Source organism: Canis aureus, chromosome 19, assembly GCF_053574225.1.
Source record: "Canis aureus isolate CA01 chromosome 19, VMU_Caureus_v.1.0, whole genome shotgun sequence".
NCBI classification, from domain to species: domain Eukaryota; kingdom Metazoa; phylum Chordata; class Mammalia; order Carnivora; family Canidae; genus Canis; species Canis aureus.
The window spans coordinates 34,661,631-34,683,392 of record NC_135629.1 but is presented as its reverse complement, the minus strand read 5'-3'; the positions used below and the strand labels follow the sequence as shown (position 1 = coordinate 34,683,392).

At 40.8% G+C, this 21,762-nt stretch overlaps 1 protein-coding gene across 6 annotated transcripts in view; it reads right to left on the bottom strand.

Annotated features, from left to right (window-relative positions):
* ARHGEF3 (Rho guanine nucleotide exchange factor 3) overlaps positions 1-21,762 on the bottom strand; it is a 303,450-nt gene that overhangs the window by 30,527 nt on the left and 251,161 nt on the right. For 5 of the 6 annotated variants that reach the window (XM_077858441.1, XM_077858440.1, XM_077858439.1 and 2 more), the window contains one exon: positions 13,025-13,132. In XM_077858441.1, the coding sequence (XP_077714567.1) occupies positions 13,025-13,132 (108 nt within the window). Of the gene's footprint in view, positions 1-13,024; positions 13,133-14,003; positions 14,034-21,762 lie in introns of those variants that run through there. The other variant, XM_077858444.1, reaches the window with a different exon arrangement.

Sequence of the window (21,762 nt, the reverse complement as noted above, 5' to 3'; positions counted from 1 at the left end):
GTGAACAATTCAGTGGCCTTTAGTACATTTACAGAACTACCAGCTCTGTGTAGTTCCAAAACATTTCCATCATCCCCAAATCACTCTTTCTCTTTAATGAGTGCGGAGTTAGGATCCCATGGTCCAGATGGACCACATGGATTTAATCAACCTCCCACTGATGGACATTAAAATCGTTTCCAGTGTCTGGCTATTTCAAAAAGTGCTTCAGTGAACATCCTTTATGTATTTGTGCTATTTTTATAAGGCAATTCCTTAAGTAAAATTCCTTGGTCTAAAAAATATCAACATTTTAGCATTTGACATGCATTGCCAAATTTGCCAAATTGACATCCAGACAGTCTGTTTCAAACTTTATCACCCCCCAGAAAGGTATATGAATTATCTTTTTCCATACTCTCATCAATAGCATATTATTATTAATCTAATAGGGAAAACAACTACAGCTTATCCTTAAACAACATGAGTTTGAACTTTGAGGGTCCATTCACATGCAGATTTTTTTCAACAAATATGGCAGAGGACTGTAAATGTATTTTCTCTTCCTTGTGATTTTAATAACATTTTCTTTTTGTCAGCTTACTTTATTGTAAGAATACAGTACATAATACTTATAAATACAAAATATGTGCCAATTGTGTTTATGTTATTGGTAAGGCTTCCGGTCAATAGCAGGCTATTAAGAAGTTAAGTAATGGGCGAGCCAAAAGTTACATATGGATTTTCAACTCACCGCAGAGTGGGGGGTGTTGGTGTCCCTAACCCTGCATTGTTCAAGGGTCAATTGTATACCTTAACTTCAGTTTCATGTTTTGAATGTAAGACTGGGCATATTTTTATGTATTTCTTGAAAAACTTCCCAGAGGGCTAGAGATATTCTTCTGTTGCAGTTTGGGGGGAGGGAGAGGTGAGCTACACTAGGTGAGCTCTAATGTTAAGAATTCCTTGTTTTGTGTTTTCTTAGTGAGTGCTGAACTTGGGAACAAAGGGATAAGAGACTAGGCAAAGTTCACCACATATATCAGAGAGGTCCCTTTATGTGCCTGCCCACTTCTGATGAATTCTCTCACAATCACCCTCAAGGTGGGGGCTTATTCCCATTTTACTGATGAGGAAACTGAGGTTCAGAGAGGCTAAGGTACTTACTCAGGTAGGATTCAAAACCACATCTCTTTTGCTCCAAAACCTGAGCTCTTTCTATCATGAAGGCTGTATACCTACTACTTATATGCAAATCATGGATTGCAGGGTGGTTTCAGTGAGACAGGTACCAGGCTTCTAAGAGTTTAAATCTAGGTGATGGGCACTGAGGAGGGCACTTGACATGATGAGCAGTGGATGTTATACTATATGTTGGCAAATTGAACTTCAATTAAAAAAAATATATATATAAAATAAATCTAGGTAAGCAAAGGGAATAATGACTGAGTGGCTCTTTGACCAATCAAACTTCAGATTCATACCTTTAGTTAGGTAGATTAAAAGAAACATCTTGCGATTTTTAACTCCACTTATAAAGGAAAGGATGTTGAAAACAATTCCAGAGAAGCAATAAAGAATGCCGATCAGGTGTGAGGTCAGCAGCTGGCCAGCCCTGGGGATGGTTCACAGCCAACCAGGCTCAAGCCATGGGCAGGTATTCAAGACTATACACCATGACCTATACCTCTACCAATCCTTAGTACAACTGGGCACAATTAGATGAGAGGATTGGACCTGGCACCCAAAGAAAAGGATGCCTCTTGAGGGAAGAGATCAGCCATGTCCCTTCCAGTGCCGATCCCCCTTCTCCTGCCTCATTTTTCTCTATTTTCACCATGTGCTGTGTGATTCATTTACTGGTTTCTGACATGTCTGTTTCCTCCCAACTGAAGATAAGCTCCTTGAAGGCAAGGATATCTATCTGTTTTGTTCACTGATGGACTTATTAGCAACTGACACATAGGACCTCAACAATTTTGCTTAATGAACGAATGGCATGCTGGTATGTGCTGGGCATGTGGAGGGGAGCTTTAGAACCTTGTATAAACAAGAAGTAAGGATTGCTATCCCGTTTTACAGATGAGGAAACCAGAGGCTCAGAAAGGGTAATACTTTGCTGAAGGTTGTGTGGCTAATGATTGATGCTCCAGAATTTAAACCCAGGTCAATAATGAACTCAGAATGGCAATAAAGATCTGGTCTATTTGAGTCCACCCCCATCCCAACCAGGCCCCTGTTCACAATGTTAACCGATATCCTGCCCTGCTTCCCTGAGTGCAAGATTCCAAGTATGGTAGGGTACGTGTGCCAAATAAATGACTTTCAGGCTACTTCTCAGTCCATGACAGGGATTCCAAACTTTGCCACCAGTAATACTTTGGACCAGAAAATTCTTTGTTGTGAGGGGCTGTCCTGTATTTGGTAGGATGTTTAGCAGCATCCTATCACTAACCCTTAGATGCTAGTAGTGTCTCTATCCTAGTTGTGACAATCAACACACCTCCACAGCTGAATGCCCTTGGGGTGAGAAACACCAGTCCATGATGAGTAGGAGAGACCCAACCTTGGGAGGTATGGCATAAAAACAGACACATGTACAGAGATCCCTCTGGGTGTGGGGAATGAAAAATGTTCCAGGACAAGCAAGAGTTTCCATGAGGGAATCCAGCTTAGCAAATGAGTCAAAAATCTAAAGCTCATAATTACTGGCAGCTAAAATAACAATAGTAATATCAGACACAGATAATGCAGATTTAGGAAATGGGTGCTCGTGTTTATGCCTGAGCAGGGTATGTGGAAAAGATGCTGCATGTGCAAAGGGGACTGTCTGTCAGGTGGGAAAAGAGGGACCCTTTACATGTGTCAGAGGAAATGTAAACCCAGCAGGTGAGGCATGATGGAACAGATTTAATTTGTTAATGCCGACTGTTCAGCAGGGTGCTCCCTTGCCCTTTTCCAAAAACAGAAGGTCTCTACAGCTAAAGATAACACGCTCCAATAAAGAGAATTTAAGCTAGGGAAATTCTCTAAACTTATCATTGCTATTTTGTAGCAGATGGTTTATTATTACATGGACTGGAGGCTAGGGTGGGACTGTCAGAGGGAAATGGGTTTCTATGTTGCTACCTACTACAACGGGTTAAACCAAAATGTACAGTAATTATGGCTAGGATTGGAAAATGTTCTTGAAGAGCATCTTGAAGGAGTCTCCTATGTAAGGCTTGATTAGAGCAATTAACTTAAACTGAGAAAGGACACTTCTCAGTTCTGTGGCTTTCATTACTTTTGACCCTCATGCTAGTCTTGGGAGAGGCAACTGGACAGGTTTTTGCATTTTTGCTCTTTTTAATAGATGAGAAATCTGAGCATCAGGAGATTTAGTGACTGGCCTAAGGTAAGTGTTGCAATAGGAACTGAGTCTAGTCTTTTCACTGTAAAACACGGATTTGGGTTAAGAATACAGGCTTTACAGCAATGTCCACAATAGCCAAACTGTGGCAGGAGCCTCGGCATCTATTGAAAGATGAATGGATAAGGAAGATGTGGTCTATGTAGACATAGAATATTATATATGTATACATGGAATATTACTCAGCCATTAGAAACAATGAATACCCAGCATTTGCTTCAACGTGGTGGGTTGAAGGGTATTATACCCTTCATAATACCCTGGAGGGTATTATGCTGAGTGAAGTAAGTCAATCGGAGAAGGACGAACATTATATGGTTTCATTCATTTGGGGAATATAAATAAAAAACAGTGAAAGGGATGATAGGCGAAAGGAGAGAAAGTGAGTGGGAAATATCAGTGAGGGCAACAGAACATAAGAGACTCCTAACTCTGGGAAATGAACAAGGGGTGGTGGAAAGAGAGGTGGGTGGGGGGATGGGGGACTGGGTGACAGGCACTGAGGGGGGCACTTGGATGTTATACTATATGTTGGCAAATTGAACTTGAATAAAAAAACTACAAAAAGTAATAAAAAAAAAGAAGAATACAGGCTTTAGAGTAAAACAGACATGGCTTGAAGTCATCTCAGTCCTAAGGGACCTTGGGGAGGTTAATTTCTCTGGATTTCAGTTTTCTTATCTGTGTGGGTCTTTTTTAAAAAAGGACTTATGTATGTATGTATGTATGTATGTATGTTTGTATTTAGAGAGCACATGCACAGGAGCAGGGGGGAGGGGCAGAGACACAGGTCTTGATCTCAGGACCCCAATGATCATGATCCTAGCTGAAACCAAGAGTCAGACACTTAACCAACTAAGCCACCTGGGGACTCCCTTAGTTTCCTTATTTGTAAAAGGGCACAGTAATGAGTACCTCACAACATTGCAGTAAGGATTACATAAGACAAAATATGTCAAAGCCTTAGCCAGTGCCTGATATGTGGGCAAAAGGCAATGGATGTTACCTCTCACTGTTATAATTGGCTGCACTGCCACCATTAATGCTGGTTTATATGTTTTCATTCATTAGCTAACAGCAGACATATCTTTGAAAACTTGGACCAAATGGATCCTTGGAGATTTCCATTAGGATAACTGATAGGAGGAGAAACCCTTCAGCAGTGCTGTTATAGAGCAGATCTAGAAACAGCCTAAAGTGACCAATAGGGAATAGTTAAATAAATTACAGTGTAATCATAAAATGGAACATTATATATTTGCTAAAAACATTCTTTTAAGAAAAGCTTAATGATAATGGGAAAGTCTTCCATGTAGAGTTTAGGAAAGGAAGATCCCTATTTAAAATACATGTTAATAGATGTTACCCCCAGATGGTGGGCTATGAATGTTTTTATTTTCATTTCCATACTTCTCTACATGTATTTTCCATAAGAGATATTAACTAAGAAAAAAAGAAATCAGAAGACCATGAACACAGAGTTTGAAGTGGTACTGTAAACATAAAATCCTATTTGGATTTGGTTCAGATTAATGTACATTGAAAACATGGTAAAAAGGCACCCGATCCAATCACAATAAAAAAAAAAATCAAACTCCATAGACCCAGGGCAAGGAGATGTCTTTCTGTAGCTGAGAGAGATTCTGAGTAGAATGAATGAAAAGCCAGAGAAAATATTTGGTTGAGGTGTAGGAAAAATATTGTACAATTTTCTTAGTGCAAACCAAAAATTAGGAACCTTCCAGAGGCTTGGGACAGCAGCCCACCCTCTTCATTTGGCACCATAAAATGGCTTTTGCACAATAATGTTAATGATACAATATTCTATTAGCTGAAATGGAAATGACGACTCTCTTTGCCACACAGGCAAACAAGGAGTAAAGAACAACAGTGAAGTGTGATGCTCCAGACCAAAAGTCTGGCCATCATTTATATATCCTAGCAAACTACAGGCTTTCTTTCAACCAGCTGACTTATTTGCAGAAGCTGACTCCATGAGAGGCACCGTGAAAACCCTGTAGGATCCCAGCTCCAGTATTTACTGGCTGCGTGACACAGGGCACATTTTTTAATCTTCAGGTTCCTCGCCTACAAAGTGGTGCTAAATCCTACCTTGGGTTGTTATGGAAAAGATGAAATGAAGCCACAAATGTAAAGTACTTCTCACAGAACTTGGCTCATTGTAAATGCTCAACTCCTGGAAGTTGTTATTATTAAATAAAAAAAGACAAGCTTTAAATTTTAATAGTCAACTATGATGGTCTACCAGAGATAGTAAAGATCCACAGAAAGTAAGGGGTTCCTCTTGAGTGGAAAACAGGTCACTTCTTAGCTACATCCCTACCTTCCAGACGGCAAGGCACTATGATTTCTGGTTGCTTACACACACACACACACACACTCCAAGCTTATTTCCATATCTGCCAGATAACTTACGATCAAAGACTTTTTGTCAATTATAGAAAGTGTATGACCTGGGAACAAGAGACTAAGCTTGAGATCCTTGGAGAAGAAAATCAGGTTTTGAGCACATGGGAATTAAGCACATGTGCTCGGGGACTCTTCTACTTATTTCTCAAATTAGAAAGCATCAGCCTTCTCGTGCTCCTTCCTCAAACCTGAAACACCCTCCTTCCCTTCTCCTTATCAGCTCTGAGCTGTTCCAGGCCCAACACAAATCCTTCTGCCCTTGCCAGGGAGCCTTCCTTTACCTGTCCCCCCAATTCCCACAACTCAGCCATTACTAGGCTCCCTCTCTCTAGTATATTTTATTATATAAAATTTTAAAATCGTATACATTTGGTGGTCAAGATAATATAATTATTTAAAAAGTCCAAGCATGGTAGGAATATATAATGTAAAAAATAAAAGTCAATAGATCCAGCCTGTTTATTCATTCTCTACTGATTTGTAATTCTTATGTAGTAGGAAAAAAAAGGAGAACATTAGAAAGAAAACAAAAGAGGTATCAGTCTCTTATACTTGTATTCCCAAGAGATAACCACTATTAAGAATTTGATGATATTCCTAGTTTCCTATCCATATATTACAATGGGTACATATTATTAATTGGGATATAATGGTTTTAAATTTCCTTTTTTTTTTTTTTTTAGTTGCTGACATATCTTAGACAAGTTTAACAAGTAGATTTTATCCTACTCAAGAGTAGGCCCTGTCTCCTTTTGCATACTGATTACTTCTCCCAATAGGTCTAGAGCAGAACAAATAACACAGTAGATATAATGAATAATAAATGGGGAACATTAATATATCCCGTTTTCTGCTGCATCTGGGTAAAATGAAATACTTTGTAGATCTAAGGGCCCAGGAATGGAGCAATGAGAGATTGTGGTTACCAGAAACCCTTCCTAAGCCACAATAATCCTCCCTGAGGGGATACAAGTGTGAGAGGGCTGATATTCTGTTGTGAAGTAACCCAGTTATTATACAACATTACTAGGTGGGCACCCAATACCTGTCCTGGAGAGCCCCTAGGAAGAGCAATGGCCAACTTTTCTAGTAATAAACACAATAATAACACTAATGGCCAATTTTTGAGCATATCCCAAGTCACATGTAGTGCTAGGGATACAAAGAAAAGAAAGACTTTGTTCTTTGTGGAAAGTCAAGGGGCCCCCTGGAAGGGCCATCCTGTGAAGATGTCACAGCAGTGGGAAAAACTGTGGCAAAAGAGAGGGGAAAATGTGACTATGAGTCTAGAATTAGGATGTGTGAACACCAAGGAGCAATTTTGCCCAAGACAGGTACACACCAGGAAGAGAGGCCTGGCTCTAGAGACATCAGATGCCTTGAATTTACATCTCTTGATCAGAATTTCACTTCTGGGAATATCATCTAAGGAAAGGAAGGAATGTAAACACACATAAGATTTGTGATTAGGATGTTTAAAGCAGTGTCATCTATAATGGTAGAAAAATGGAGATAGATGTTCAACAAAAGAAGAGTGAATAATCAATACCTGGTATATCTTTTTGATGAAATATTATATGAATTCATTAAGGATTGGGTTTGTGAAAAATACTTTTTTTTGGTGAAAAATACTTAATCATATGAAAGTGTATTCTACTGTAAGGTTATTTGACACTGTTAAGACAAAAACATGTTAAAAGATAGCATATATATGTACTATATACATATGTATACATGATTATGATTTTGTTTAAAAAAACACACGCAGGTATATTGTAAAAGAAAAGATTGTCTGAGTGCACACCTAAATGTTAATATGAGATTTTTAGTGATGGGTAGAAGGGATTGCAAGTGACTTTTACTCACTTTTCTATGTTTCTCTATATTTTTCAATCTTAAAAAGATGTTCTATAATCAAAAGAAAGCATAATTAGAAGGCACTTTAAAAAATAGGACAAATGTCTTAATACAGAGTTGTTTGACAATATAAAAAATATTCACAGCCTAAATATCCATTAATAGGAGACGGGTTATGCAAAATAAGTCACATCACCACATTGGAATAATATATATTTGGTCCATGAAGATCACATTTTCCAAGAATAACTTGAAAAAGTGATATCATACTTGTCTTAAGCCATAACAAAATCCTGATCCAGCTAACTGACAAAGAGAGGATACAAATAAAAGAGATGGAAGAAACCAGACAAAATGCAAATACAAAAAAAAAAAAAAAAAGAGAGAGAGAGAGAAAGACATAACTTGACAAAAAGCATTAAAAGAAATAAAGAGGGCTATTGAACCTTCATGAAAGGTACAATTCCCCCAAGAGGCTGTAACAATGACGAAGAGGAACCTTTACATACCTAACTGTGTAGCTTGGAAATATGTTAGGCCAAGACCAATAGAAACGCCAAGAGAAACTGATCATGCAGGGTCCCCATGGGAGATTTCAATCCAAGAGTGAACAGATTACACAAAGATAAGACTGGGTACACCGTAAGTAACCTCAAATGAGCCTCAGAGTATGTAAGTGTAGATATACTTAGAATAACACTGGAAGGAAGTTATTAAAATATTAACGGGTTGTTTTGCAGTGGAATCTTTTCTCTTTCTCCTTTTTTTGTATTTTTCCATAATGAACGCATGCTTTTATAATGGAAAAGAAATGAAGCTTGTGTTCAGAGAGGACACAGGGCTCCACCACAGTGCTGTGAATACAGCATTCCATAGCACGCCCTGGCCCCAGCTCAAATGCGTCTACCAGCTGTGCGGAGCCATGGTGGGAGAGGCAGGGCTCAGCGACACGCCCACGGCCAGCCCGCTGTCTTCACTGCCAGGAGGGGTGCACGCAGGCCCCTTTCAGAGCTGGGCTGCATTTTCCTCTCAGGCAGGCCAGTGAGGAGATTTTCAGGCCCACAGGGATGCAGACATCTGTGCTCCCGTCTATCAGCAGCACTAACTTCCTGGTCAGACACAGACACAAAGCCAGGCAGACGGCTGGCTGTTCCTCTCCAACTTCTACAAATGCTGTCTTTGTGCTGAAGCCTGAGCCCCCAGTCTATATGGGGCACAGGGGAGGCAAGAGACAAGTCCTGCAGTGTCTTGGGTGAAGGGTTGCCGCAAGGATCACTCACATTTGTGGCTGGGGTTTTAACCTCTTTGGAAAAGCTGCTAGCCCCAAGCTATTCTGATATCCTCTTGGCCTACCCTGTGGCCTCCTGAGGAGCCAGAGGAAGGACTGCTAAGTGCTCCATTATTGATTGTGTTTGGGTGTTTGGGCCTAACACATCTCTTCTTCTATAATAAAAGGAATACAACCTCGACATAACTGGACGCTGAAAGGGATATATATGTCTCTGTGAGTCCAGGCAGCAGGGACATGGAATACTGTGGCAGGGAACCAAGCTGCTCAATTATAGCCTCGAGTTGTTTTTAGAAGTAGAAGAGGCATATATAATAAGCACCTATGAGTAAAGAACGAATGCCGAGAGGTTTGGGGCAGCCCCTTCCCTACTCTCTTTGTTCTTTGTTCTTCCCCTTTTATTTATTTTTTATTTAAATTTTTTTTTTTAAGATTTTACTTATTTATTCACGAGAGACACACAGAGGGAGGCAGAGACATAGGCAGAGGGAGAAGCAGGCTCCCCACGGGGAGCCTGATGTGGAACTCAATCCTGGGACCCCCGAAGATCACAACCTGAGCCAAAGGCAGATGCTCAACCACTGAGCCGAGCCACCCAGGTGCCCCTGTTCCTCCCCTTTTAGAACAGGCACCAAAATCACTGTACACAAAATGGAAGAGGATGTGAAGATGGCCCTCCAAGTATCTCTTTGGGGCCTTCTGCTTCCCCTCCTCCTCTCTGCTCCTCAGATCATATTAGCACTCTATCCTGTTCTAGCTGCAGGGGGAAGCAATAAAGTCATGGAGTAGTTACTGGGATGCAAGCTGGAAATCATTTTGCAAAACATGCATTGCATGCACCAAGGTGACCAACAGGGAGATATATTTGGGAGGCAAGAAAGCATTCTCTGGGTTTTGCTGATCATCCTGTAAACATGGCTGTCTAACTCTGCACAGGGTCATATTTCCATTCACTGACCCCCTCAAGGACACATTCTCAACATAAGGATGCTGCTCAAGTTCTCTCTGTGTCCATATGTATAACCATTATGAAGAGCCATTCTGCTTCTGCCGGGTTGTTTCTGTCCCATAAATGGAGCCTGGAATTAGCTATTTATCATGACATTTGAAGAAAGTAAATTAAAAAATTATTTTGCCAAAAAAAATCTTTGAGGTTTTAGAAACCAATTTCCACATGTCAGATCCCTCCCTCGGGTCTGGCTTTCTCAGCCTTATTATCCTTATTTGGCTTCAGTCTGTTGGATTTCAGACATAGCTTGATTTCTTTCTGTCCCAGTTCTCTAGGTCAATGCAAATTTTCAAGGTGATCAGATATTCCCTGCAGGCTTCCCTGTGTAGGATCTGTGTAGGGCAGAGATGAGAGAAGAGAAATAAAGGTTTCCTGGGAAGCCCAAGGAAAGGTTTTGAAGGTATGACAATGGAGGATCTTACAGCAACATACAGTCAGGTCTGTGCTGTGGTAGGAGGGATAGATTAAGTTGTCCCTAGACCTAGGGATAAACGTGGAGTCTACAGGCCAGGCAAAGTGATGACAGTGAGTTAAGGTGTTGAAAGGACAATTGGGAGAGGTGAGGACATCTGTAGGTGACAATTAGCTGGCTACCCAGGTCCAGCTCATTTTGCCATGTGGCAACACAAGCCCAGAACTGGCAAGCCTTTCAATTCTTTAAAAGAAGTCCGAATTCTAAATTCTTTTTTCTTTTTAAAATGACTCTATCTATCTATCTATCTATCTATCTATCTATCTATCTATCTATCACATATACAAGCAGAGGGAGAGAGAGAATCCCAAGTAAGCTCCATGTCCAGCACAGAGCCCGACAAGGGGCTCAACCCTGCAACCCTGAGATCATGACCTGAGCCGAAACTAATAGTTGGATGCTCAACTGACTGAGTCACTCAAGTGCCCCTGGAACTCCAAATTCTTATATGAGTTGTTTGGATTTTTATATGTTAGTTCAAAACACTACACATCCAAACAAAAGACAATTTAAGGGCTAAATGTGATCATGAATCTACCAGAAGGCAACTCTGTCTGGAATGTAAGCAACGTGAGGGCAGGATGTAGAGCCTTGCACTTGATGAGGGCCCACCTAATGCTTACAGAATGAGTAAGGGCCTTCCTAGGGAAGAGGTTCAACTATCCTAGAAGAGCCAATGGGAAGACATGGCTGGCAATATGGAGGTCTCATCGTCAAAGGAGGAAATAACTATAGAATGAACTCAAGCCTCAGCTACTAGGATGGAAAGGAAAGGGTGAAATGGCAGTAGACAGGCTAAAGAATTTTCAAAAAGCAGAACTCAGCTAAAGACCAGATGTGCAGGACAAGGGCGGTGATGAATCTTCCAGGGGAAGCCTGTGATGAACTTGGCCAGAGGGCTGAGGGACTGGTCACGAGGGAGAGAAGGTAAACACATTTTTCTTCACTAGCTTCAAAGCCCTTCATCCGGCTCCCCCAGACAACCTTATTTCTTTTTCTTCTCTATTCTCCCACAGAGGGGATCAGGGGATAAGCAAGGGCCCAGAGGCCCAAGCACTGACAGAAAAAGGGCCAAACCTATAGCTAATTCAGTGATGAGGTCTTTTTTCAGGAGAAACTGAGGAGAGCTAACAGAGGAATGGACAGGGCAGGGAATAAGCCCTGGAGAAGGAGAGCTCCATGGGGAAATGGAGAGAAGAGCCTGGGCTATGCAGAATCATGGCAATGTTGGCTGAATGGTGTGGAAGTGATGGCAGGAGGGGGTGAGGGAGATCTAAAATACTTCTCAAATCATAGATTTTCATAGCATAGAACATGCCTTGGGTTCTGGTCCACAATTTTCTTAGTAACTTGGAAAGCCACAATAAAAATACTGCTAAGTAAAAGTATGCAGGACAAATAAGAAATGGCAGACTCAAGACCACTTCCCATCTAAACAAGATAAGCCTTTTGATGGCATGGCTTTTGTTGGCTTCCATCTGCAAGAGGATTTTTTATGATTATTGAATTTGGTCCAAGGCCTTGGACAAATCTTAACTTTTACCTTAATATATAAACTTTACTGGGAGTCTAAGAGCAACTACAGCCACTTGTTTACCAAAGAATTATTATAATAGCTAATATTTACTACTTAGCTAACTAATTAGTAAATTAGTGATTGCTAACAAAGGGCTTAGTATAGTTCTGTTAGCAATATAGCCCTTTAAATGCACTATCTTATAAATCTGTAGTATGATTCTATTCTAAAGAAGCTGGTGACATCACTCACAATTTACCCATTAGGAATAAAAGCAAGACATAGAGATGTTAAGTCACCTGCCCAAGGTAACCAAGTCTTTGACTGACAGAGCCAAGGTCAGAATTGAAGTAGTTCTACTGCAGGGCCTTTTTCTAAGTCAGGTCAGCAAACATTTTCTGTAAAGGGGCCGGATAGTAAATATTTTGGGTCTTGTGTGCAGTATGGTCTCTGCCACAACTCCTCCACTGTGCCCTTGCAGTGCAAAAGCAACCACATACAGTTCACAAATATTTAAGCATGATTTCTCCAACAAATTTTCACTTACGGACACTGAAATTTGAATTTCATGTAATTTTCAAGTGTCATGAAATATTGTTCTTTTGACTTTACCCCCAGTCATTTTAAAAGGAAAAACCATTTGCAGCTTGTGCGCCATAAGAAAACATAGGGCAGGATGAATTTTTCTCCCCATGCTGTAGTCTGCAGACCCTGGTCTAAACACTAGGTTCTCCTACCCTCCAGCTTATATCACATGCTGGTTTTCTTAGGAGGCCCGTGGTGTTTTAGGACAAAACCTGTGAGTGTACATATGAAAGGGGTACAGGATTCTGAGGAAAGAGCCAACAGAAATGATTCCTCCAGTCATCCCTCAAAGGACTCCATCTGACCCCAGTTTACAACTTAGAAACACATCTTTCTTCCTTTCAGGTCCCTCAATGCTCTCTTCTGCTGAAATAAGCATTGATTCAGATCTCAGCAGAGGTTCTAGGTAGAGCAGCAATGACCCCTCCTGCCTAACATGATTTCCTGCAAACATAAGCCCACCATGTCCTTCTTACCTGTAGGGTTTGGCTGAAGCGCTTTAACGGTGTGGCCTTCACGGGTGGAATGAGGTTTGCTAGTGATGTGACTCTGGAAAGGGGTTTGACCCGTTTATTACTAGGCTCCTATAAGGTTAAAGAAAAAAAAAAGGAAGAAAAATGTCAAGGTTAATTACAGACAACATAACTCCGCCCTACAGTCCAGCCCCACTCCACAAGCTGCTGGCTGCACACTGATCTATGGAATATGAACAGTGCCCCGTCTCACTCCGGCTGTGTGGAGATGACCTAGCTCAGGAGCAAGGGAAGGGGAAATGGCACAGGGTGTCAACAGAAGCAGCCTCTGATCAGACAGCAAATGGGTAGGGTCTGCTCCCTATGCTTCACCCCCAATATCTGCCAGCTTTTAATTCAGGAGCTTCCACTTAGAATCATTCTCTCCAATGCCTCCTGTAAAGAAAAGCTGCCTCAGATTTCCCATCCCATGACCTTGTCAGGGAGTTGTTTTTTGAAGCTTCTGGTTTCATCTTTTTAAAAACCTTTTCTCTACCTTGCCTGAAGCCACTCTCCAAATTTCTTTGATGCGATGGTTTTTCTAAAGCACGTGGAATGTTTGTTTTTTTAGTTCACTAAAAAAAATTTTTTTAAGAAAATTCTTCTATTACTGGGCCATTTAAAACGCATCTTTGTATCTATAATATATTTGAAATACACCTATGAGTATTTATAAATAACAACCAGCAAGAGAGAAAGTACAGAGAGAAAATCCTACCACGGGCATCTGTTTTTGTAATTTATAGCTACAGGTTTTGAGAATCACTTACACGTAAAATATTTGTAAATCTGCAAGTTACCCCAAACCAAGTTGATGGTGAGAGGGAGCCTACCCATTCCGATGTCTTTGCAAATGAAAATTATATAAAAACAACAGGCTGTGGGAAAGAGGGACATGACAGACAAGACATTTTACAAAGACAAAGAGAACAGTTACCCTTGCCTTCCTAAGCTCCATCTGACCTGCAGTAGATGCTGGACAGCACATGAAGACACCAAATTTTGATGGGAAAAAGCCAAACTTGCCAGTTGCTGTGGTGAACCTCAACCATTTCCAGAGGAAGCCTCAAGATGCTCATCTTTCTTTTTCAGCCATTGCTTTCAAAGTTTTGAGGGTTAACCCAGAACTTCAGATTCTCCAGGACATCCCTGAAGGGTGTTTTGAACATAGTAGGTGCTTGGAAAATCTTGCCTGAATTTGGAATTCTGCTGAGAAACTCATGTCATTTTTTGTCCTTGCCAATCTCAGATATCAGAGCCCTCCTGGAAATAGACCCAATCTTTCTGGCATTTAAATAGAAAAATTAAAAGACTAAAGAAAAAAAAGTACAGAACAATTCCATAATGTTGCCAGGATTGACTTCATGATTTCTCGAAGCAGTGAAATACTTTTCCAAGACACAGAATGAATCCGGGCTGCCGGGGACCTCTCCAGCCTCTTGGCATGCTAAGCGGAACAGACAGTAGGAATCTCTCCGAACACTGAGAAGGCTCAGTTCCAAAATGGAAAGAATGAATCTATCAATATGAGAGACTTCATGTTACTATTATTGAGGTGCTGAAGAGAAAGATCCAATAGCTCTTCTGCCTCCAGGTGACTATGCCCTTCAGGATGCTCCCTGTCCAATGCCTGGCTCCTGAGCATCTGTGCCCAGAGAGGATTTTTTTTTTTTTCCAGAGGAGGATTTTTAAAATATTTTTTACGTCAGAGCTGCATCACCAGCATACTAAACACACACACACACACACACACCCTCTTGAGCATCCACTGAATTTCTCTAAATAGCTCCTGCTTTGGGCTTGAAATGCCAGAGTTGTGATATCACCACCTTTGGTGGCACAAACTGCACTGCAGCAAATGAGGAAAGGAGGGATTTCATGGGGCAGCTGAACTTGGTCTCAGATAATCCTCAGGCACCTGAGAGCCTGGAGACTTCTGGATCTCTAGTTTTTTGGTTGTTTGTTTTTTGGATTTTTTTGTTTGTTTTCCTTCAGATCTCTGTTTTTTTTTAACAATTAAAGGTGCTGGATCACAGCTTCTGTATCAGAATGGTGAAGCTGAAGGGTAAATGCCAATAGGGTTCTCTTGCTTTAAAAAGAGGCAGGGAGCTTTGCACACTAGGCAGGATGGGGGACAATTCAGTTCTGTCCCACTTGCTGTGTCATCTTTTCTAAGGTTCTGCTGACTTTGCTGCCCATTTTATATGACTCAGTCAATGTGTGTTTCCTACACAGCTAAAAGATATATGTAAAATGCAGATGCCCCTCTGCAGGTTGTGTACAGTGGCACTACATGAAATTGTAATTAAAACTCCTTTCCTGGGATGCCTGGGTGGCTCACCAGTTGGGCACCTGCTTCAGCTCAGGTTGTGATCCCGGGATCCGGGGTCTTGTCTCACATCGGGCTCCCTGCGAGGAGCCTACTTCTCCCTCGGCCTGTGTCTCTGCTTCTCTCTCTCAGTCTGTGTCTCTCATGAATAAATAAATAAATCTTAAAAAAAAAAAACAACTTTCTTAAGGTATTGCCCATTTAGAAGTAAACATCAGGCTGCTCTCTGGCAATCTGACATTCCCAAGTAATGAACAAGTGAGCCAGAACCACTGCTGCATGATTTAGTGCTGTGATCCAGCAAAGCAAGCAAGTGCAATTTCAAGACCACAACATTTACAGGTTCTTGGATCTATGAAGGAGGCTTTATGCCTGACCCACAAGAGCAGAGTGTGAATTATGCTGTTCACCTTGAGGGCTTCAGTGAGAATAGGAGATTAAAAAAATTCTTGGCCTAATTTGATTTTTCTTTTCCATTTACTCAGTATGTCTCCAGCTTCATTTTACTGCTATCTAAAAAGAGCCCTCAGGGAAAATGTTTCCAGATTCTAGTTAAATAGCTCTACAGAAAGCTAGCAAATGTAATTCCAAGGATGCTTTCGGGCTTTACAGAGAGAGGACAAAATACAACCTGCAGAGGCTTCCTAGTCCAATGACTCAGCTGCCAGTCCAAGCTGGATAAGGTCAATGGTAAACCCAGAAACAAGATATCCTGTTTCAAGCATAGATACCACCCCTACCATGCAATTTTAAGAGAGGGCAGGAGGGCATCTCACTAAAAAGGTTAAAAAACAGAAAAAAAATAAAGGCATTGAGTATTGTGTCTAGGTAGTATTGTCTGAATAAGAAAAGTTTGTTTCATCTTTTCTAGGACTTATAGGTTTTTTGGTTTTCTTGTCTTATTGCACTAGTTAGGACCACCTATATATTATTGATTATAAGCTGAGAGAGCAGGTACATTAGTGTAATTCTTGATTCTAAAGTGGTTATTATGAAGAATTCATCATTATGGACTGTGTTTGCTGAGACCATGGAAGAGATTACCCTTTATCAAGTAGAAAAAGTTCCACTCTATGCTGTTCGCTACGAATTTTTATAATGAATGAATATTGACTTTTATCAAATGTTTTCTCATTATCTTTTCAGAAGACCAGGAAAGGAGGAAAAAAAAAAAAAGAAGGGAGAGGTGGCAGGAAGAGAAGGAGACAATGTAGAGGCATGGAGGTTACATATTTTCATAAATGAATTGGCACGGCAATTTAATACATCTCTTGCGCTTAAATAACAAATGAAAGGGAATAAAGCACTCTGCCATTTTATTCTTACTATGAGATTTTATTTTTTATTTTTGTTTTTCAATGATTTTATTTTTTGGGGGGGAGAAAAAGAGAGACAATATAAGCAGGGGAGAGAGAGTGAGAAAAAGGATATGTGTGGGGCAGAGAGAGAGGGAGAAACAGACTCCCCACCAAGCAGGGAGCCCGATGCAGGGCTTGAGCCCAGGACCCTGGGATCACAACCCAAGCCAAAGGCAGAGGCCTAACCAACTCAGCCACCCAGGTGCCCCTAATGTGAGAATTTATTAACAGATTTTAATACTCCTACCGTAGGGGAAACAATGGTTTTCTTTCCCTCTCCTCATTCTTACCTCCCAACAGGTAAAAACAAAAGCAGATTACATGCATGTAAGAAATTGTCTATCATATCAATATGATCTAGCTTAAATGTGTATTCCTTCAAAAATGCTTTCATTCTAATAGACATGGCATATAGGCAATCATTACTCATTCTCCTTGCACTTCATTTTTCCAGCTAGAGTGGCACTGGGGAACAACAGGAGGGTCTTCCTCATAATGTTTGTAGCTACCATGAGACCACCTTCACTCAGCCACAAACCCAGCTCAAGAGGGACCAGAAATGCATTCATCAGTGCAGGACTGACCACTTTACTGCAAGTAATACTGCTCCTGGCTGTTATACACCCGGCCAGGAACAAGGGAGAGGTGAGAATCAACTGTGCTAGCAGATGCTGCTGCTCATGAGTTGATGGAGTCAGAAAAGTCTTTCAAATGTTTGAAGACACCAGGGCAGCCTTAGGCAGGGTTCCATCTCTGTAGCGGGAGGAGGTGTGCTGGGAACACGTAGTAGCCCTCTAAGAGGCTTTCATCATCCTCATGTTAAACAGAAATTACAATCTCAGAGTGGTTAGAAGCTCTCACATTATGAAATAATAATAATAATAATAATAATCTCATATTTAGTGCAGGGATTCCTCTCAATGCTTTATAGATATCTACTAATTTATTCCTCCTAAATATTCCTGCAAGGTAGATACTATTATGATCCATATTTTAAAGATGGAGATACTGAGGCAGAGGATGAGCAATGTGCTTAAAATCACTCAAAAAAGATGGCCAGGACTTAAACCTAGGCAGGCTGGCTCCAGAGCCCATGCCCTACAGCTTTGTGTAACGGGCCAGACGGGAAATGTTTTAGACTTTGTGGGTATCTGTAATGACTACTCATCTCTGCCATCAGCCTTAAACAGTATGTAAATAAATGAATGTGATTATGTTCCATTATAGACACTAAAATCTGAATTCCTTTTTTTTTTAAAGATTTTATTTATTTAGTCATGAGAGAGAGAGAGAGAGAGAGGCAGAGACACAGGCAGAGGGAGAAGCAGGCTCCATGATGCAGGGAGCCCGATGTAGGACTTGATCCCAGGACTCCAGGATCACATCCTAGGCCAAAGGCAGGCGCTAAACTGCTGAGCCACCCAGGGATCCCCTAAAATCTGAATTCTATAGAGTTTTTACACGTCACAAAATATTATTGTTTTGTTTTGTTCAACCATTAAAAATAGAAACGATTCTTTGCTTGAAGACCATAGGAAGTGGGCTATATTTGGCTCATGGGCCACAGTTTGTAGACCACTGCTCTACACTACTCCTGGCTTTTATAGGGATCATTTCCTGTGTCAGTGGTCCTCATCCTAAGCTTTCCTGCTGTGACATACCCAAAGACTCCCCCAGGTATGTCTTTCTGGAGCCAGGTATACAGGGTTCTCCCCTGATAAGCAAGGGGAGATATCTGACTTATCTTTATGTGAGTAAACCCTAACCTCCTTCATTTTAGTGTCTTAACTTTCCAAACAATCAGCCCAAGCATGACACAAACTTTCCCTGACCATTGATGTATACAAATAAGGGACAAGTAAAATAATAGGATGCCTGGGATCTGCTTCATAGTTATACAGGGAGAGGGAGTGAGATGTGTAGGAAACAAGGCTGATCACAGATTGGTAACTCTCAAAGTCCTGCCTGTGGTATACAGTCAAAAGACTATATAATACAAAGGTTTATTTTAATGGACAAAAAAACATTTTGCAAATATATCAGTGAGCACACAGATGCCATCCAAGATTTGTACTTCAGCTGTTAGTGAGAAAGGATACTGAAAGAGACAGATGACAGACATCTAGAACTGAACATAATTAGAAGAAACCTAGCAAAATGAAAAAAAAATCTCACTACTGAATTTCAGTAATTTTTCACTAACATAGACTAGAAGACAGAAGGGTCTATCTGGCTGGGAAATCAAAAGCTGAGAGAGCTACCTTGAAACATTCAAACTTAAAGATGCCTCTAACCCCATGGAGAGGCACCAATCAACTGCCATACTCCCTGAAGTCTGCTCTACTCTATGGACTGTTTTCTTATTTGCTCTCATGAAGAAACCCATCAACACGCTGCCAATTACTGGATTCCACAACATAAAATAATCTGGTGGAGTTCAACTCTGGGATGCAGAAACATAAAGAGAAAATAGCCATTCAAGGTCAGACTCCCCTGTGAGGGAAGACCTCTGTTCTCTTGTATTTATTTTATGAGTGTGCTTTCCTTTCCCCAAGTCTGCCTCCTCAAATTCATGTTTTTCTCTCCATTCCTACACCACCACCATCTTCTCCTAAGAAGGCAAATCCCTCCCATCCTTGCCAGAGCCTCAATCCCACTCTGCCCCCTTCAGTCAAGTCAATGTAAAGCTCATGACTCCATGACTATCTTGACTTGACTTGACCACCCCCATCCTTGGGCCCAGAGGCTGGTTTACAGTGTCTTATGGTTTATGCCCAAGATTCTCACCCTCAAAACTTCTAGGTCACCACAAATATTATGGTGTTCTCACTTCTTTTGACACCTCCTATTGCCAAAGCCTTCCCACCCTTTCTGGGTTTCTTACTGACTTCTTGACCAGTTCTTTTATACTTGTCTGTGTTTCTTCCAAGCTATAGCTTTAATTCAAGTGGCTCCTCTCCTCCCCCTTTGGGGGAGCTGACAGCCTGCTTTGTATCTTGTTCCTCAAAGACAAGATATTCCTGCAGGTTCTCCTTCCTAGTTAATGTTTTACTAAATAAATGACTAAAAATGAGCCTCACTAAAAATATCTATCGTCTATCTATCTATCTATCTATCTATCTATCTATCTATCTATCTATCTATCATCTATCCCTGGCTCCCATACATTCTAGCTAGGTGATCTCAAGCAAGTTACTTACCCACAGTTTCTTCAACTGAAAAACAAGGAAGGAATTCTCTCATAATGCAGTAGTGGGAATTGTGGCTAACAGCTATCATTTAATTCTGTAAGGGTTTACAATCTGTGTCAGGTACTGGGCTGACTGCTTTGTATAGATTTGCTTATGACATCTTCAGAACATCCAATGAGAGAGCTAATATCATTATTCTAATTTTATAGATGAGTAAGCTGAGACTCAACGAGCATCAGTAGTGACACAGGTCACCTATCTCAGGTGGCAGAGGCGAGAAGGGGTTCAGATCCTGGAACACATACTTCAGCTACAGTATTCTATCCAAGATACAAAGATAATGACTACATAGCACAGTGCCTTGTGAAAAGCAAGCTTTCCATTAACAGAGCCTAAAATTGAACTTACAAATTGATATGTTTTTACTAGATTATTTCTCCTCCCCTTTGCCCCTAAGAACAGGTGAATTTACCTAATCAACTCAATGTGTGCATTCTCTTTTTATTTTTTTATTATTTTTTAAAGATTTCACCCATTATTTGACAGAGAGAGAGTGAGAGAGCGCATAAGTAGGCAGAGTGGCAGGCAGAAGGAGAGGGAGAAGCAGGCTCCCTGATGACTAGACAGCCCTGAAGCAGGGCTTGATTCCAGGACCCTGGGTTCATGACCTGAGCTGAAGACAGATGCTCAACCGACTGAGCCACCTTGGCGCCCTGTGCATTCTTTTTTTTTTTTTTTTTAAAGAAATCGATCTTGAAATAATTTTAGGTTTATAGAAGCATTGCAAGAATAGTACATAATGTTCCCATGCACTCTGTACCTTCTCGATGTTAACATCTTACATAACCATGGTACATTTATCAAAATTACAGTACTAACATTGCTACAAGATTATTAATTAAACTATTAAAGGATTTACTAGGATTTCACCAATTTTCCCACTAATGTCCCTTTTCTGTTTCAGGATCCAATCCAGAACCTCACATTATATTTCACCATCACATCTCTGTAGTTTCCTACAATCTGTGAGTTTCCTGGTCTGGTCTGTCTTTCATAAAGTTGACACTTTTGAAGAGTACTGGTCAGTGATTTTGCTGAAGGTCTCTCTACTTAGATCTGAGGTTTTCTTATGATTAAATCAAGATTATGCATTTTTGTGGGCACTTGGGTGGCTCAGTCGGTTAAGTGTCAAACTCTTGTTTTTCGCTCAGGTCATAATCCTGGGGGTGGTGAGATAAAGAGCCGTGTGCTCAGTGGGGAATCTGTTTGAGTATACTCTCTCTCCCTCTGCCCTTCCCCCGACTCACACGTGCATGCTCTCTCAAAGTAAATAAATCTTTAAAAAAAAAAGATTTTTAAATCTTAAAAAAAAAGTATGCATTTTTGGCAAGAATACAACAGAAGTGTTTTGTCCTTTTCGGTACATCACATCAGAGTAATATCCTTACCACTTGGTTAAGGTAGTGTCATGGGTTGAACTGTATGTATACCCCTAAAAAGATACATTGAGGTTCTACCCCTAAACCTGTGAAAGTGACCTTATTTGAAAACAGGATCTTTGCAGATATAATCAAGTTAGGATGAGGTCATACTAGATTAAAGTGTGTCCTAAATCCAATCACTGGTGTTCTTATAGAAAGAAGATTTAAAGACACAAAGGGAGAAGGCAGTATAATGACAGAGCAACTGGAGTGATGTATCTATAAGCCAAAGAACACCAAGGATTGACAACAAATACCAGAAGCTAGGAAGAGCCAAGGAAGGATTCTCCTGCAGGTTTCTGAGGCCAATACTTTGATTTCAGACTTCTGGTCTCCAGAACGG